Source organism: Eptatretus burgeri, chromosome 15 (genome assembly GCF_056783735.1).
Source record: "Eptatretus burgeri isolate ZD-2024b chromosome 15, Ebu_testis_v1, whole genome shotgun sequence".
In the NCBI taxonomy this organism is placed as follows: domain Eukaryota; kingdom Metazoa; phylum Chordata; class Myxini; order Myxiniformes; family Myxinidae; genus Eptatretus; species Eptatretus burgeri.
The window spans coordinates 14,062,909-14,082,673 of NC_140975.1; the positions used below are offsets into that span (position 1 = coordinate 14,062,909).

At 42.3% G+C, this 19,765-nt stretch overlaps 1 protein-coding gene across 1 annotated transcript in view; it reads right to left on the reverse strand.

Moving 5' to 3' along the window:
- LOC147011568 (uncharacterized) overlaps positions 1–19,765 on the reverse strand; it is a 78,660-nt gene that overhangs the window by 30,824 nt on the left and 28,071 nt on the right. Inside the window, exons 4-7 of the mRNA XM_085856350.1 lie at positions 18,519–18,950; positions 17,232–17,633; positions 15,540–15,562; positions 15,236–15,369 (exon numbers count right to left, since the gene is read on the reverse strand). Of these exons, the coding sequence (XP_085712476.1) occupies positions 15,236–15,369; positions 15,540–15,562; positions 17,232–17,633; positions 18,519–18,950 (991 nt within the window). The remainder of the gene's footprint in view (positions 1–15,235; positions 15,370–15,539; positions 15,563–17,231; positions 17,634–18,518; positions 18,951–19,765) is intronic.

The window sequence follows — 19,765 nt, forward strand, 5'->3', positions numbered from 1 at the left end:
AACAGACAGACAGACAGTGGTGAAAACAGCCAGACAGACAGTGGTGAAAACGGCCAGACAGTGGTGAAAACGGCCAGACAGTGGTGAAAACGGCCAGACAGTGGTGAAAACAGCCAGACATTGGTGCAAACAGACAGGCAGTGGTGAAAACCGACAGACATTGGTGAAAACCGACAGGCAGTGGTGAAAACCGACAGGCAGTGGTGAAAACAGCCAGACAATGGTGAAAACAGACAGACAGTGGTGAAAACAGCCAGACAATGGTGAAAACAGCCAGACAGTGGTGAAAACAGCCAGACCTTGGTGAAAACAGCCAGACCGTGGTGAAAACAGCCAGACAATGGTGAAAACAGACAGACAGACAGTGGTGCAAACAGACAGGCAGTGTTGAAAACAGCCAGACAATGGTGAATACAGACAGGCAGTGGTGAAAACAGACAGACAGTGGTAAAAACAGACAGGCAGTGGTGAAAACAGCCAGACAATGGTGAAAACAGACAGGCAGTGGTGAAAACAGTCAGACAATGGTGAAAACAGACAGACAGTGGTGAAAACAGACAGACAGTGGTGAAAACAGACAGACAGTGGTGAAAACGGCCAGACAGTGGTGAAAACGGCCAGACAGTGGTGAAAACGGCCAGACAGTGATGAAAACAGACAGACATTGGTGAAAACGGCCAGACAGTGGTGAAATCAGCCAGACAATGGTGAAAACAGACAGACAGTGGTGAAAACAGCCAGACAGTGGTGAAAACAGCCAGACAGTGGTGAAAACAGCCAGACAGACAGTGATGAAAACAGACAGACAGACAGTGGTGAAAACAGCCACACAGTGGTGAAAACGGCCACACAGTGGTGAAAACGGCCAGACAGTGGTGAAAACGGCCAGACAGTGGTGAAAACAGCCAGACAGTGATGAAAACAGACAGACATTGGTGAAAACGGCCAGACAGTGGTGAAAACAGACAGACATTGGTGCAAACAGACAGGCAGTGGTGAAAACAGACAGGCAGTGGTGAAAACCGACAGGCAGTGGTGAAAACCGACAGGCAGTGGTGAAAACCGACAGGCAGTGGTGAAAACAGCCAGACAATGGTGAAAACAGACAGGCAGTGGTGAAAACAGCCAGACAATGGTGAAAACAGACAGGCAGTGGTGAAAACAGCCAGACAGTGGTGAAAACAGCCAGACAATGGTGAAAACAGCCAGACAGTGGTGAAAACAGCCAGACAGTGGTGAAAACAGCCAGACAGACAGTGGTGAAAACAGACAGACAGACAGTGGTGAAAACAGACAGACAGACAGTGGTGAAAACAGCCAGACAGACAGTGGTGAAAACGGCCAGACAGTGGTGAAAACAGCCAGACAGTGATGAAAACAGACAGACATTGGTGAAAACGGCCAGACAGTGGTGAAAACAGCCAGACAATGGTGAAAACAGACACAGTGGTGAAAACAGCCAGACAATGGTGAAAACAGACAGACAGTGGTGAAAACAGCCAGACAGTGGTGAAAACAGCCAGACAGTGGTGAAAACAGCCAGACAGTGGTGTAAACAGCCAGACAGACAGTGGTGAAAACAGACAGACAGACAGTGGTGAAAACAGCCAGACAGACAGTGGTGAAAACGGCCAGACAGTGGTGAAAACGGCCAGACAGTGGTGAAAACAGCCAGACATTGGTGCAAACAGACAGGCAGTGGTGAAAACCGACAGGCAGTGGTGAAAACAGCCAGACAATGGTGAAAACAGACAGGCAGTGGTGAAAACAGCCAGACAATGGTGAAAACAGACAGACAGTGGTGAAAACAGCCAGACAATGGTGAAAACAGACACAGTGGTGAAAACAGCCAGACCTTGGTGAAAACAGCCAGACCGTAGTGAAAACAGCCAGACAATGGTGAAAACAGACACACAGACATTGGTGCAAACAGACAGGCAGTGTTGAAAACAGCCAGACAATGGTGAAAACAGACAGACAGTAGTAAAAACAGACAGGCAGTGGTGAAAACAGACAGGCAGTGGTGGAAACAGCCAGACAATGGTGAAAACAGACAGACAGTGGTGAAAACAACCAGACAATGGTGAAAACAGACAGACAGTGGTGAAAACGGCCAGACAGTGGTGAAAACAGCCAGACAGTGATGAAAACAGACAGACATTGGTGAAAACGGCCAGACAGTGGTAAAAACAGCCAGACAATGGTGAAAACAGACAGACAGTGGTGAAAACAGCCAGACAGTGGTGAAAACAGCCAGACAATGGTGAAAACAGACACAGTGGTGAAAACAGCCAGACAATGGTGAAAACAGACAGACAGTGGTGAAAACAGCCAGACAGTGGTGAAAACAGCCAGACAGTGGTGAAAACAGCCAGACAGACAGTGGTGAAAACAGACAGACAGACAGTGGTGAAAACAGCCAGACAGACAGTGGTGAAAACGGCCAGACAGTGGTGAAAACGGCCAGACAGTGGTGAAAACAGACAGACAGTGGTGAAAACAGACAGACATTGGTGAAAACCGACAGGCAGTGGTGAAAACCGACAGACAGTGGTGAAAACAGCCAGACAATGGTGAAAACAGCCAGACAGTGGTGAAAACAGCCAGACCTTGGTGAAAACAGCCAGACCGTGGTGAAAACAGCCAGACAATGGTGAAAACAGACAGACAGACAGTGGTGCAAACAGACAGGCAGTGTTGAAAACAGCCAGACAATGGTGAATACAGACAGGCAGTGGTGAAAACAGACAGACAGTGGTAAAAACAGACAGGCAGTGGTGAAAACAGCCAGACAATGGTGAAAACAGACAGGCAGTGGTGAAAACAGTCAGACAATGGTGAAAACAGACAGACAGTGGTGAAAACAGACAGACAGTGGTGAAAACAGACAGACAGTGGTGAAAACGGCCAGACAGTGGTGAAAACGGCCAGACAGTGGTGAAAACAGACACAGTGGTGAAAACAGCCAGACCTTGGTGAAAACAGACAGACAGTAGTAAAAACAGACAGGCAGTGGTGAAAACAGACAGGCAGTGGTGGAAACAGCCAGACAATGGTGAAAACAGACAGACAGTGGTGAAAACAACCAGACAATGGTGAAAACAGACAGACAGTGGTGAAAACGGCCAGACAGTGGTGAAAACAGCCAGACAGTGATGAAAACAGACAGACATTGGTGAAAACGGCCAGACAGTGGTAAAAACAGCCAGACAATGGTGAAAACAGACAGACAGTGGTGAAAACAGCCAGACAGTGGTGAAAACAGCCAGACAATGGTGAAAACAGACACAGTGGTGAAAACAGCCAGACAATGGTGAAAACAGACAGACAGTGGTGAAAACAGCCAGACAGACAGTGGTGAAAACGGCCAGACAGTGGTGAAAACGGCCAGACAGTGGTGAAAACAGACAGACAGTGGTGAAAACAGACAGACATTGGTGAAAACCGACAGGCAGTGGTGAAAACCGACAGGCAGTGGTGAAAACAGCCAGACAATGGTGAAAACAGACAGACAGTGGTGAAAACAGCCAGACAATGGTGAAAACAGCCAGACAGTGGTGAAAACAGACAGACAGTGGTGAAAACAGACAGACAGTGGTGAAAACAGCCAGACAGTGGTGAAAACAGCCAGACAGTGGTGAAAACAGCCAGACAGACAGTGGTGAAAACAGACAGACAGACAGTGGTGAAAACAGCCAGACAGACAGTGGTGAAAACGGCCAGACAGTGGTGAAAACGGCCAGACAGTGGTGAAAACAGACAGACAGTGGTGAAAACAGACAGACATTGGTGAAAACCGACAGGCAGTGGTGAAAACCGACAGGCAGTGGTGAAAACAGCCAGACAATGGTGAAAACAGACAGACAGTGGTGAAAACAGCCAGACAATGGTGAAAACAGCCAGACAGTGGTGAAAACAGCCAGACCTTGGTGAAAACAGCCAGACCGTGGTGAAAACAGCCAGACAATGGTGAAAACAGACAGACAGACAGTGGTGCAAACAGACAGGCAGTGTTGAAAACAGCCAGACAATGGTGAATACAGACAGGCAGTGGTGAAAACAGACAGACAGTGGTAAAAACAGACAGGCAGTGGTGAAAACAGCCAGACAATGGTGAAAACAGACAGGCAGTGGTGAAAACAGTCAGACAATGGTGAAAACAGACAGACAGTGGTGAAAACAGACAGACAGTGGTGAAAACAGACAGACAGTGGTGAAAACGGCCAGACAGTGGTGAAAACGGCCAGACAGTGGTGAAAACAGCCAGACAGTGATGAAAACAGACAGACATTGGTGAAAACGGCCAGACAGTGGTGAAATCAGCCAGACAATGGTGAAAACAGACAGACAGTGGTGAAAACAGCCAGACAGTGGTGAAAACAGCCAGACAGTGGTGAAAACAGCCAGACAGACAGTGATGAAAACAGACAGACAGACAGTGGTGAAAACAGCCACACAGTGGTGAAAACGGCCAGACAGTGGTGAAAACGGCCAGACAGTGGTGAAAACAGCCAGACAGTGATGAAAACAGACAGACATTGGTGAAAACGGCCAGACAGTGGTGAAAACAGACAGACATTGGTGCAAACAGACAGGCAGTGGTGAAAACAGACAGGCAGTGGTGAAAACCGACAGGCAGTGGTGAAAACCGACAGGCAGTGGTGAAAACCGACAGGCAGTGGTGAAAACAGCCAGACAATGGTGAAAACAGACAGGCAGTGGTGAAAACAGCCAGACAATGGTGAAAACAGACAGGCAGTGGTGAAAACAGCCAGACAGTGGTGAAAACAGCCAGACAATGGTGAAAACAGCCAGACAGTGGTGAAAACAGCCAGACAGTGGTGAAAACAGCCAGACAGACAGTGGTGAAAACAGACAGACAGACAGTGGTGAAAACAGCCAGACAGACAGTGGTGAAAACGGCCAGACAGTGGTGAAAACGGCCAGACAGTGGTGAAAACAGCCAGACAGTGATGAAAACAGACAGACATTGGTGAAAACCGACAGGCAGTGGTGAAAACCGACAGGCAGTGGTGAAAACAGCCAGACAATGGTGAAAACAGACAGACAGTGGTGAAAACAGCCAGACAATGGTGAAAACAGCCAGACAGTGGTGAAAACAGCCAGACCTTGGTGAAAACAGCCAGACCGTGGTGAAAACAGCCAGACAATGGTGAAAACAGACAGACAGACAGTGGTGCAAACAGACAGGCAGTGTTGAAAACAGCCAGACAATGGTGAATACAGACAGGCAGTGGTGAAAACAGACAGACAGTGGTAAAAACAGACAGGCAGTGGTGAAAACAGCCAGACAATGGTGAAAACAGACAGGCAGTGGTGAAAACAGTCAGACAATGGTGAAAACGGCCAGACAGTGGTGAAAACGGCCAGACAGTGGTGAAAACAGCCAGACAGTGATGAAAACAGACAGACATTGGTGAAAACGGCCAGACAGTGGTGAAATCAGCCAGACAATGGTGAAAACAGACAGACAGTGGTGAAAACAGCCAGACAGTGGTGAAAACAGCCAGACAGTGGTGAAAACAGCCAGACAGACAGTGATGAAAACAGACAGACAGACAGTGGTGAAAACGGCCAGACAGTGGTGAAAACGGCCAGACAGTGGTGAAAACGGCCAGACAGTGGTGAAAACGGCCAGACAGTGGTGAAAACAGCCAGACAGTGATGAAAACAGACAGACATTGGTGAAAACGGCCAGACAGTGGTGAAAACAGACAGGCAGTGGTGAAAACCGACAGGCAGTGGTGAAAACAGCCAGACAATGGTGAAAACAGACAGGCAGTGGTGAAAACAGCCAGACAATGGTGAAAACAGACAGGCAGTGGTGAAAACAGCCAGACAGTGGTGAAAACAGCCAGACAATGGTGAAAACAGACACAGTGGTGAAAACAGCCAGACAATGGTGAAAACAGACACAGTGGTGAAAACAGCCAGACAATGGTGAAAACAGACAGACAGTGGTGAAAACAGCCAGACCGTGGTGAAAACAGCCAGACAATGGTGAAAACAGACGGACAGACAGTGCTGAAAACAGACAGACAGACAAGCAGTGGTGAAAACAGCCAGACAATGGTGAAAACAGCCAGAAAGTGGTGAAAACGGCCAGACAGTGGCGAAAACAGACGGACAGACAAGCAGTGGTGAAAACAGCCAGACAATGGTGAAAACAGCCAGACAGTGGTGAAAACGGCCAGACAGTGGCGAAAACAGACAGACAGTGATGAAAACAGAGAGACATTGGTGAAAACGGCCAGACAATGGTGAAAACAGCCAGACAGTGGCGAAAACAGACAGACAGTGATGAAAACAGAGAGAAATTGGTGAAAACGGCCGGACAGTGGTGAAAACAGCCAGACAGTGGTGAAAACAGACAGAGAGTGGTGCAAACAAACAGGCAGTGGTGAAAACAGCCAGACAATGTTGAAAACAGACAGGCAGTGGTGATAACAGACAGGCAGTGGTGAAAACAGCCAGACAATGGTGAAAACAGACAGGCAGTGGTGAAAACAGCCAGACAGTGGTGAAAACAGACAGACATTGGTGAAAACAGCCAGACAGTGGTGAAGACAGTGGTAAAAACAGACAGACAGTGGTGAAAAGAGCCAGACAGTGATGAAAACAGACAGACATTGGTGAAAAGAGCCAGACAGTGGTGAAAACAGCCAGACAATGGTGAAAACAGACAGGCAGTGGTGAAAACAGCCAGACAGTGGTGAAGACAGTGGTAAAAACAGACAGACAGTGGTGAAAAGAGCCAGACAGTGATGAAAACAGACAGACATTGGTGAAAAGAGCCAGACAGTGGTGAAAACAGACAGACATTGGTGAAAATAGCCAGACAGTGGTGAAAATAGCCAGACAGTGGTGCAAACGGCCAGACAGTGGTGAAAACATAACGAACTTCCACGTTTGGTGGGCGGAGGTTACAAAACAGACTTTCCTGTATTACATTTACAGTTCTAATTTTTAACCCACATATTTCGCCAGCTGGTGTATAACCCAACGCTTTGGGCATTAGGACATATCACAAGCAAGTACTTTCAAAAGTAATAATCCCAAGCTCTTCCCGTTAAAGAAGCAGCTTAGACACGTTCAACACGTGGATAAACGAATAGCTTCCTCAAGGTAGATTCACACACACAATCTCTTCATATGTTTATTTATTCATATTTACACATCCATAGTTTGAAGTGTCTGGCCTGGTGTGTTGGCGTAGTGGTTAGGGCAGCGGCTTGGGATCCAAAAGGTCCTGAGTTCAAGCCCTGTTGGGCCACTGAATTAATACACCAGGGGGTTGACTCAGCCTGTCATCCTTCCGAGGTCGGCAAAATGAGTACCAGTGTACTGGGCCGATGTATACCCCGGTTAAAATAGGTGTACCATATCCCTGTGTCCTAAGAGGCGACCTGGGTTGCGTCAGGAAGGGCATCCGGCGTAAAACATGTGCCAAATCACTATGCGGATCATACGGATGATCCGCTGTGGCGACCCCTAACGGGAGCAGCCGAAAGAAGAAGAAGAAGTAGAGAGAGTTTGAAGTTTGTGCACTTTTTGCACATTAAGCCCTTCATGCCAGCATTTTCCACAGACCCCTCATGCCCCCCTGAAATCTTCTCCCCACCCCCTTTGGGGGCATGCCACCCAGATTAAAAACCACTGGCCAAGAACCTCGAGGTATGCACATTCATCTCTGAGCTGTCGAGCTTGGGTTTAAATCCCAAACCAGCTGCAAACTGTCATCCCTGTGTTTCACAGGTAGGGTGATTCATCAGTGTGTGTGTGTGGTGTGTGCCATCCCTCAGAGGAACTTTAAGCCGGTGTTCCATCTGCTAGAATTAGTTAGTGGATGTTAAAAATCCCACGATTTTGCTTTCGCCAAGAGAGACGAGCTATCACAAGCATCTTGGTGAAATTACAAATTCTTGCCCTGACTAAATGCTTGGAAGGTAATGGCAAACTACCTAGTATCACACTTGCTAAGCTGCCAAGGACCTGGCTTCAGGCAGAGCACTCAATCAATCAATCTTTCCAAGGTCTTTCTCTTTTATCACTCAAAATTATTATCTTTTAAATTCTGGACTCCCATGATGGTGTGCACATCTGACATGGATGGTGTACCTCTCTCTCTTTCACTTTCCTTCTTCCACTTCTTCCAAAATTCTCCATTCTGTCATTACCTGTGTGTTTCCTCTACTCACTCCCTCTGTCCTCCTCGAATGAGGCACTTGTCAGTGTGAACCTTTACTCGCTCATGAGACTTCATTTTGCTACGGTTTTTCCGATATTTTTAGGTTAACCAATCCTGTCTGATTGGATGTTTATGCTGACATGTTGGAAGAACGAAATAGGTCATTCAGTCATATAATCTCCCCTTTAGGCACAGAAAAAGACAACTTCATGAGAAAACAGACACATTATGCGTCACACACAACAGCAACAGGTTTGGTTCGTCGCACTCAATGGAAACAAAATGGCTTCAAATTGCAAGTTGTCACGACTCCTGGTATATGGGGACTCCAAGGAAACCATCAACCTTGGCAAAGTTTCTAATTGACATTTTATGGATTATTCACGGGGTTAATTGTAAATGATCTCCATTTGATATGATCGAGTAACCATGTTCATTATTACCTCCGCCATCGAAGGTGAAGGAGGTTATGTTTTCACCCATTTCTGTCTGTTTGTCTGTCTGATTGTGTACAGGATATCTCAAAAAGTTGTTAATGGATTCGGATGAAACTTGGTGGACATGTTGGGTGTGTGATAAGGAAGAAATGATTAAATTTTGGTGAAGATCTGGATCCGGATCCGGATCTGATAATTTTTTTTAGTGATTCGTTACTATTGAGAGATAGAGCTAAAATGATATACAGCACAATATCTCAAAAAGTTGTGGACGGATTCACCCGAAACTTGGTGGGCAGATTGGGTGTGTCACAAGGACGAATTGATTCGATTTTGGTGAAGATCTGGATCCGGATCTGGATACGATAATTATTTAATTATTAAAGTGATTCTTCACCATTGAGAGATTTGGCCAAAAACGCTATAGTACTGTATAGCATGATATTTCAAAAATGTATTGGGCCCGATATGTTCTCGTGGATCAGGCATTATGTGGTGGAGGTATGCGCTCCATCGAGTGCCCTTGTAGTTTGTACCTTGATTTATCCTCAGTGGATAACAAGACTTCTCCTGAAGGTAAAGGTGAAGTAGTTGTGGTTTTTAGTATCTCCGCAACATAAGGTAGACAGCGGTTATGCTTGGTTAAAAACTGACAGCACAGTTGGCATACAATAGGCAGCCCAGCTTTTCCTAATTGTGTGCGTCGACACTGCCAGTTCCGGTCCGACAACGCCATGGTCTGTGTTGTAAGTTTAAAAAAAGATCAGATGTATCCGCAAACAGCTGCACAGAACAGATTGATCATGGATTAATTACTGTTGTGTAATAACCTGTCCAACAACAGCAATAATTAAATAAGTTTGTTTATTTTAAGGACTGGTTTAGCATCCATATGGAAACAACAAACATTTAAACAAGTTACATTTCACGCTTCCTTGTTAGTAAAACAATTTAATATTGTAACAAAAAGAACACTTGTGGGTCGACTTTGCGTGATCCTCAGAACACCAGATGAAGAACATTCGGACAATTTGGCAACAAACGTGAAGTGATCTATTATGTTCATAAACTTCATTTGCGGTATCTCAACATGAGGAATAAGTTCATATTTCACACTCAAAGCCTGTGAAATGTGATCCACACTGATCTTGAAATTATACAAACATTGTGACGTCAATGCTAGCATTTTTAATGCTCAGAAAGGGTTTTAAAAAAATTAAGAGGTTTTAGACACCTGCAATTTATTCCTTTTGCTGCCAAAAGTGGACGGATGTAATGTTTTCACCCATGTTTGTCTGTTTGTTTGTCTATCTGTGAACAGGACTTTATGGACGGATTTGGACAACATTTGGTGGACATGTTGGGTGTGAGCCAAGGACGAATTGGTTGGATTTTGGTGAAGATCTGGATCCAGATACTAGAATTTTCACAGTGATTCTTCACCATTGAGTGAAAGGGCATAAAAACCATACAAAGCATGATATCTCAAAATGCTTTGGACAGTTTATGACAAAACTTGATGGATTAGTTGGGGACATGACAAGAACAAACTGATACGACATTGATTCAGGTATGGATCTAGATCTGGCATATCAGTGGGGTACAGAATGTAAACTCTTCAGCCTGACAGTGGTATGTGCTCCACTGAGAGCCATGGGAGTTTTTACTGTTTTTACAAGTTATCTACCTTTGATTATATTATGAATTCAAAATCCTACATGTTCATTGATCAATTAACTAATCTACATCACCTTACAAACAATGTCATTTGTTTATACTTCACGTAACTATTTATAATGTGAAGGTAAAGGAAAAGGTGACACCGATCATTTTCATTCTGGATGACCATTTATGATGATTATAATCATTCTGGATGACCTTTTTTAATAAAGGAAGTAAAACACAAGGAAGGTAAAAAGAGAGAGTTTACTGACTCAGGCTTGAACTGCTTAAGGTTGTAGGTTGTTGGGAAAACTGAGAGAGGCGGATGATGGCAAAGCATTATCCATTCATCCATCGGGACCATACTCTGTGCAGAGCGTTGGTTCTGCCGAAGCAAACTCCTTGGCTATTGGACACAATCCTGGATGGGTCGCCACTCCGACACAGGATACCATCAGGCTGGCACTAATTTTGCCAACCTCAGAAGGATGACTGGAAGAGTCAACCCCACCTGGTATTAATTCAACAGCAAAGTGGGGTTTGAACTCGGGATCATAGGATCCCAAGTCCACCAACCTAACCATTAAGCCAACACCAGGCATAGAGAATTATGGTATGGGTAAAGAAAGAGGAAGGACATTTATTGGTTATGTCGAAATGTAGAAATGCACAAAAACAATGGATAGCTGAAGAGAGATCGGTGGAACAAGGAAGTATGATCTATAGAGTTTCCTGCAGACAAGAGAAACTGTAACTGAAAATTATGCAGAACAACAGCAATTGGAGCGACGGTAGAAGAGGAATAGAGAGAAACCTGCTCTACTGTAGGTTAGGGGCTGAAGGCTGACGTCACATGAGCTTCATAAGCAAGTCTAATAAGGTAACCTGCACATGATTAAGGATACACAGAACAGATGTTGTAATTCCACTCCAAATGTGTGACGAATCCTCCATCAAGAGGCAAAATTGAAATTTACAAAGAGTCAACAGTCAGAAAGGTGTAAATAGTTTTGGTGTTCAGAAAAGAAATCCTAATTTCAAGGTAACCTTTCAGGTAAAAGGTAAGCCATGGCAACAAACGGGTTCACATGAGACTTCCAGGTCAGTCTTTCACACGAAACTTCGATGGATATTGCAGAAGCTAAACCGAGGGTCCTCAAAAGGTGGACCGCGGGCCACATCCAGACTGCAGTCATCATCGGTCTGGACTACACAGCAAATGCTAATCCCTCGTCACTGGATTGATCACATGGTGCTACTTTAGCCGATAAATTATTTCTAAACTATTTCCCCTCTCATATTCTTTTGTTCTATATTCCCCTAATGCTATCTCAATGGCCGTTGATGTATATCCATTCAGACCAACTTGATAAATGATAATCGCAGGAAGGGATTAATGCAGGAGGTGATTAAATTGGGACTAATGTGGCTGCTGGCTTTATAGTATGGTATGAACAGTGGACAAAAAAAAGTGAAAGCACCAATGTAGTCACTTAATAGGGCATTGGGCCACCATGTGTGGCCAATATGGCCTGTATGCGCCATGGCATAGATTCCACCAACATCTGAAAATTATGCAGGAGGGATGCAGCACCATTCTTCCACGAGAAAGTCAATCAACTCGCACCTGTTGGATGGAGGTGGAAAATGCTGTCTCAGGCATCATTCCAGAGCATCCCATAAATGCTCAATTGGGTTCTCATCTGGTGACTAACAAGGCCATATGGATGACATGTGTCATGCTTATTAAACGATTTGGCGACCTCACATGCTCTGTGGATGGGGAATTGTGCGGGGTCTCCTCTTGCAGCCACGCCAGCCATAAATTTAGGCAACTAGGCCAATGCAGCGTTTTTATACATGACCCTAAGCATTCTGGGATGTTATTTTGCTTCATTATCACATGGGCCACACCATTTCATTGCGAAAAGTGGATTTGCTGGATTTATTTTATCATCATTGGTATTTTATAGTGATATTGCTTATTGATTTTGCCCTTTTTGGTTTCTGCATTGGACTAATTTCATTTACTTATATTTTATATTATCGATTTGCTGTAATATTACTCAATCATCAACTTTATATTAGTAATTTCAAGCTCCTCTTTATATAAGTACCCAATCACAATCAGTGAAACAGACTGTTTGCCCTGACTGCATTTCCTAAACATGCCACTCTGTGAAACCACATTTATCAAAATTTTGCACATTTTTATTTACCCTGTGGTAGCGATTGGCTTAACATGATTCCTGGCATTGCAAACTGCGATCGGCATCATTTGTTGACGAAGTATTGCGTGCCTAAATTTCAGATATTTTTGCTGTGAAAATTCTCAGCCATCGTCCTCCCCTCCTCCACCACCCATGCTCTTTTTGGTCAACAGCAACAAAAGGTCAAACTTCTAGAATCATCAATTTCAATCTCAAAAAGAATCAGTTTTCATCCGATTGATCTGAGCTTTGATTAAGACATTCAATTTTAATCTTAACTAGACGACCCATGAACCCGCTGGGTTCCCGTTGTGACAGCGGTTGATGAAAAAAATAATTTCAAGAAAAGAAAAAGATAGCTCGAGCGAACTATACTGCTGAGGTTGTTTGCATTGATCAAATCCTCCTGAAGAGTACTTGACTGAATCGGGAATTGATTTTTTAATAATTTTTTGTTGCCCAATTTGAACGAAACTTGATACTGCACACAGTAGGTGAATGTTGAGTAAGGTGGCCCTAAAATTTTTGTACTATCGTGTACCGTTTTGGCTGGATTTCAGGAACATACATACATACATATATATATATATATATATATATATATATATATATATATATATATATACATATATATATATATATATATATATATATATATATATATATATATATATATATATATACATATATATATATATATAAATATATACACAAGATGAGAGTTTTGGTAATATACAGATGAAATGGACAATTTGATGTATCAATGGCAACCTTTGGAGAAGGGCATGGATTTTGCAAGTATCGTGCTCTGCACAATGTCTTTTTTGTTTGTCTGTTCGTCTGTTTGTTTGTGTGCAGGATATCTCAAAAGTTGTGGATGGATTCAGATGAAATTTGGTGAACGGGTTGGGTGTGTGACAAGGATGAACTAATTAGATTTTGATAATGATTCTTCACAATTGAGAGGTAGTATGGGGCCAAACTAATATATTGCATGATATGTCAAAAAGTTGTGGACAGATTTGGATGAAACTTGGGTAGACACATTGGGTGTGTGACAAGGATGAATTGCTTCGATCTATGTGAAGATCCAAATTCAGATCCGGATACGAGAATTATTTAATTTTAAAATGGATTCTTCACCATTGGGAGATTGGGCTAAAAACGATATGTCGCATGGTATTTCAAACATGTAATGGGCCCGATATGTTCTCGTGGATCAGGTGCTCTACTGATGCGCTGGTGGTAAATGGTGGTGGTATGCGCTCTACTGAATGCCCTTCTAGTTGGTTCTTTTTTTTTCATTTGAACTTCTGTTATTTTGTTTTCATAATATATAGTTATCATGGGAAGCATGAACATATAAGTGGGCATTGATTTCTGTTTTTCAATTGAAAAGTGTCATAAAAACGAAAAATAATTAATTTTGATTATTGTAATTGTTCTATATTTTGATTACCACATGGGACTTCCAGGATAGATCAGAGGAAATTTCATTCTCCAGAATGCTGATTGTGGATGTATCTGTGAGATAAATGTACATGCTGGACATGAAAACAGTGAATGATGTTGTTGACTACGGGAAACATCTGCACCCCTCAGGAGCATCCTGGGAGGAGTTGGGGGATAGTGGAAGGGATGGGGAAAATATATTTTGTGCCATGACCTGCAGCAGGGGTCCGTAAACCACTTGCACTGTGGCTCTTGTCCAGGCGAAAATCGTGTCATCTCACCCTCCCATCCTCTCAGGGTGTGGTGGGGGGGGGAGGGGATTTGTTTTTGTGCCCATGACCTGATACTTCGGTGCCACCAACCAGTATGCAAAAAATTGGTGGAGATCGTCCCAGCCGTGTTTTTTCTATGATTTTCAGGTGCACACATATTCAGAGAATTACCTTATTTCATACTAGCTCGGTATCTGGCATTGTCTGTTGCTGTTCCAATTCTGTTGGCATATTGAAGAAATCAAATTTTAATGTTTTTCTATTTTTGTGGGGGCCAAAATCACTTCCCAACACCTACCAAGGAATGGGGTCGGGCAACATTTAATATTACCTTTCACATAGCTATACTTTGGCACTTTTGAGCAATTCAAAAACAAAATCAATTTTTTAAAAAATAATAATAATAATAATAATAATAATAATAATAATAATAATTGGCCTAAAACACTCCCGAGTACTCACTAATTAAGTCTGAAATTTTGACGAAGATCTATTTGCCAATCTCTGAGAAAAATGGCAACACACACACACACACACACACACACACACACACACACACACACACACACACACACACACACACACACCTTAAAGTTATAGGTGGTAGGATTTCAGATGATATTGGATCTCGTACTACAGTTATATTTAAATGGAACAATATTTGCAACCCATTCCATCCAATGACAATGATTGATCGAGAAGCCTTACTCATGTTCCCACACTAAGTTTGTGTAAGAACACCTACGTACCAAAACTACACACTCAGATTTAAGAAATAGTAATTAAATATTATTTTAATTTATCTCCTAAATTCTGAATTCTGGACTGGGAGAGGAAAGCACACCAAGTTAAACAATGGGAAATTAATCAAACAGAGTTGATGAACATTTATGAATGAATTAGAGAATTAATCCATGATGGTGGCACGACATAGCAATATATGGGTGGATGTCATCATGTTGATCTATCAATGGCGGAGGTTAAGATGTCTACTTTTGAACAACAGCATAAACACAGTTTTCTTCCCCGAAACCATGGGAAGAATGAACATGGTTTTCTGATTTTGTTGCTCCTGAATCAACCTTGATTTCACTCAGGGTGACATAGGTCACCTCACCTTCTTCTTTCTGTAAAATAAAATTCAGGATCAAATGTGAAATTAAAAGTCGTAAATTATGTGAATGCTGTTTATTTCATGATTATACCCTCGAACAAATTAAACAATGAAATAAATGGGAAGTGGGATGAGAAAGAATAACCAAAGCAGTGCTGTAACTATGGAATGAATGGTACTTACAGCATCCTGCAGAGGTGAAGTTCCTGAAATAAATCACAGCAGTTAATCACAAATCAAGATCGATAAATGATGACAATTCACATTGTCACACACGATATTTATCTCTGTTTAAAACCCGATATTAAAATCTAACATAATATCATTCACTTGTGGACTTCAAATATCTCACGGGGGGGGGCGGGGGGGGGGTTTGAAAATAATCCGCCATTGTGTGTCCGAGACAAATTCCACATTACCCTGCTCGGATGGCAATAGAAACTCAACCAGTGTGTTTCAAGCTTGGCATGAGACTTCATCAGCAAAACAAAACCCTTTAAAGGGGGTCAGAGGGGTCGGGTGGGGTGATGACTTGGAGGATAAAATAATAATGATAATCCTTGTGAAATAAATAATGTCAATTCGGCTTCAACAGTGAAAATGACATTTTAAAGGTCTGGGTGATCCTGAGTGATGGTGGTAATAACAATCACCATAATTAGCCATAAAATTAGGTGAACACCAAAGAAGGTAACTGACACTTTCACCCTGGAATAGAAAACTCAATGTCTGAAAATTTTATCTCCTTTACATTTTGTGAGTTACAGGTGAAACAATTATTGTTTGGAAATGGAACTTGGTTTTGATGGTTGGTTTGACTGGCAGGGTGCAACATTTCAGATTCAAAGGAGCTGCAACTGATCACTAATTAACGTCTCCAGCATCTTCCCTGTTGTATTCTGCTCTGTACCTCAATTCTGGAACATAGCAGAATACGACAAGGAAGTGTGCTCACACTGACATTGTTTGTCGCCTTTATTAATGACCTACTATCGGAAGTGCAGGCAAGAGTTAAAATATTCGTGGATGACACGAGGATCTATGGACCCATATGTGATGCTTCTGGCAAAGAGGCTCTCCAAGCAGACCTGGACAGAGTGGGTGCTTGGGCTAACAGATTGCAACTCCCTTTCAATAAGATCACAATGGAAGATCCTCAATATCGGAAGGAGTGATTCTAACGCCTGGTACACAATGCGAGGAACTGAACTCCTGAGTACAGCTACAGAAAATGATTTGGGAGTGGTTGTTGACAACAAGCAGAATTTTCACCATCATGTCTCAACTATTGTCAGCAGGGCATACCAAATTCTCGGGATTGTTAATAGGAACTTTGTCCACCAGGGGCGATAAGGGGGGAGGGGGAGGGAGGGGGGAATGCAGAGCTGGAAGGGAAAAAGTATTTCATGGACTTGCTTTCAGAACCATAGCAGATGTAACATAATCGAATCAAAATGATATGATACCTCTATATGGAATACTACCGTACTCCATGATAAGATGTTATTTGTATATAAAAATAATGTTGAGGCTTGTATAAGAGCTAACACACAGAATGTACAGCAATAGAAGCAGGAAACAAGGGGGGGTGGGAGAGGGAAGGAAAAAACAGTGGGGAACAGAGACATTAAGAGATCTGTGGAAGGAAGAGGGATGGGGCAGGGTATACATGGTAAAAAAGATGGACACGACAGGGGCTTTCAGGTCCTTACACGACAGTGACTTACACGACAGTGATGCATATAATGTGATATAATATGCAGGATATGATAGGCCATGATATCATGTAGATAACATAATGAAATATAACCAAATATTAATGAAGCCTAGTTCAGTAACATCCAGATTTGTAATGAAAAATGTAGATTTAGTCACCTTTGTTTTTGTATTTCTTCTTATAGATAAAGAATCCAACAGAGAGGAGAAGAATAAGAAGAACAAGGCAGAGGAGAGTTGTCCAGATACCCAGAATCCAGGAGACATCTTGTGTTTTTTGTTCAATGTACACATAATCGTGATCAGCTCCATGCTTGTTCTGTACCAGGCATTCGTACTTTTCTTCAAGCAGTTCGTTTGTGATGATCAAACGACTTTTGATATTTTCTGTTTTGTTTATATATATTTCATCGACTAGCATTTGGCTTGCATTCAGAAGGAGTCCCTGAGGGTTCCACCAGGTGATGTTTGGTTCCGGCTTGGCCTCGGCCTCACAGAACAGTTTCCAGGTTTTGTTGGAGTTCACGAACTCGCTCGAGATGTTCAGGATATTTGGACGCACTGTGGGATCACAGGGTCATGTTTATACACTATGCAGGATGATACACGTCATATACACTTACCGTGATGATTTCATTTAAATTTACATGAAATCGTTTCTCCCTGTTGCATCATTTTCCCAATCCATTAAAGTATCCAGATGTTCCTGAATTGATTACCCCCCTCTCTATCTACCTTACCTCCAAGCTTTATGATATCAACAAATTTGGAAAGCTAACTCTGTACTTCATTATCCAAATCATTGATGTAAATTAGGAATAACAAGAAAAAAAAATTATATGATTATTAAGGTTCTATGTCATTGGAAATGATAAAATGTATATAAATAAATAATGGTACATGAAATGCATATATAATCCTCTATTATTCTCTTGTTTTTTTCATTCTCGAAATTCCAAATTGGTTCCAATCCCAAAATAATTTCCCATAACTGCGTTTAACAGCCTTCTATGTGGAACCTTCTTAAATTCCTTCTGAAAATATACATAAACTACATCTACTGCACTTACCTTATCGAACCATTCAGAAACCACCTCGTAGAACTCCAATAACTTAATTAAACATGACCTCCATTTGGTAAATCCGTGTTTATTATCTTTATTGTTAATATTTATATAAACGGTTCCACATCCGATCCCTAATTAACATCTCCAACATCTTCTCCACACTGAACAGAAACTAATGATTCTGTTGTTCTCTGATTCCTCTCCTGATCATTTTATTAAACAAAGATGTAATATTTACGACTCCACAATCCTCTGGTACCTGTCCTCACTGTTCATGTTCACATTATAAACATTTTTATTATTGTTATTCATTATTTTACAATATAAACGGGAATAATAATATTGTGATTATTATGTGAAACATTCTTTGTGAACTTACCATCGACCTGAAGATTTGTTTCTTTCCCTTTCCTGACTGTAAATCCATCTTCTACTCCATTTGATTTTGTCCATTCAAACCGACACAGGTACCGTCCCTGATCCGCCATCCTCAGGTGTCTGATCCTCACCGTCCCATCACCTGAACTTGGGTTACCTTCAGGTTCGATCCTCCCTTTGAAATCTTCACTTGTCTCGTTTGATGAACTGTTATAAACTACATTCTGTTTTGGGTTTTCTCTTATCCAGTTATTTTTGACTAACAACAAATGTAGATCTTGGAGGATGTTTAGATTACTGTGATTAAACTGACAGGGAAGAATCACATCTTCGCCCCGCACACCGATCACCTCTCGTTGTGCACAAAGTTTTATTACAATCCCTCCATATTTACTCTCAATTGTACAGGTATTCGTGTCCAGGATTTGTGATTCTGTGGGAAATGTAAACAACAATATCAGTTACAATCATAAACACAGACTATGTACATTATGTATAAACTGTACAAACAATGAAGGTGAATGAATGGAAAATAATTATGAACTAAAAATAAGTTTCGCAGTTTCATGGTTGATCAAGGTAAATGTGTGACTCTCGGATAATTTAAAGGTTTGGTTCTCAACCTGTAGTCTGCTCATAGACAGCCGGTGGTCTGGAGGTTACTCCCCCCCCTAAAAAAAGTTATTTTGAAGGTGGTGCATATTCACTCGATTAAAGCTGGTTGTTCAATTTACATCTTCATCAAAGAAGATCAGACATCTTCAAAGAAATGAAAGCCTCCATGTCGGAAGTATAATCCAGAATATTTAGCATTGGGATTTACGTTTACTGGATCCGAGAAAGAACCAATGCCACAGTGCGTTATTTGTCAGGAGGTATTGTCAAACGGAGCGCTTAAAACTGTGAAACTGCACCGCCATTTTATATCCACAGAGCATCCAGAATGAGAAAAGTAGCTACGTTGAGTTTTTTTTTCAACAAAAGAAACTGGAACTTTGTCATCAGGAGTTTTCAATGCGTAAAATGACAACTTAACATGATAGTGGTTTGAAAGCATATTTCCTGATTTCACTGAGGATTGCCCAACTGTGTCTGTGGACGTCCTCCTGCAGTTGGGTTACTTCTTATTAGGAGGTTGGTGGCAGGATTTGCACTCCGGCCACCGTAAAACCCTTCATTCCGCAAAACGCAAAAACGCAAAAAAATCTGAAAACCCACTCCGTGGGAGTACCTCCTGTGCAGCTTCCC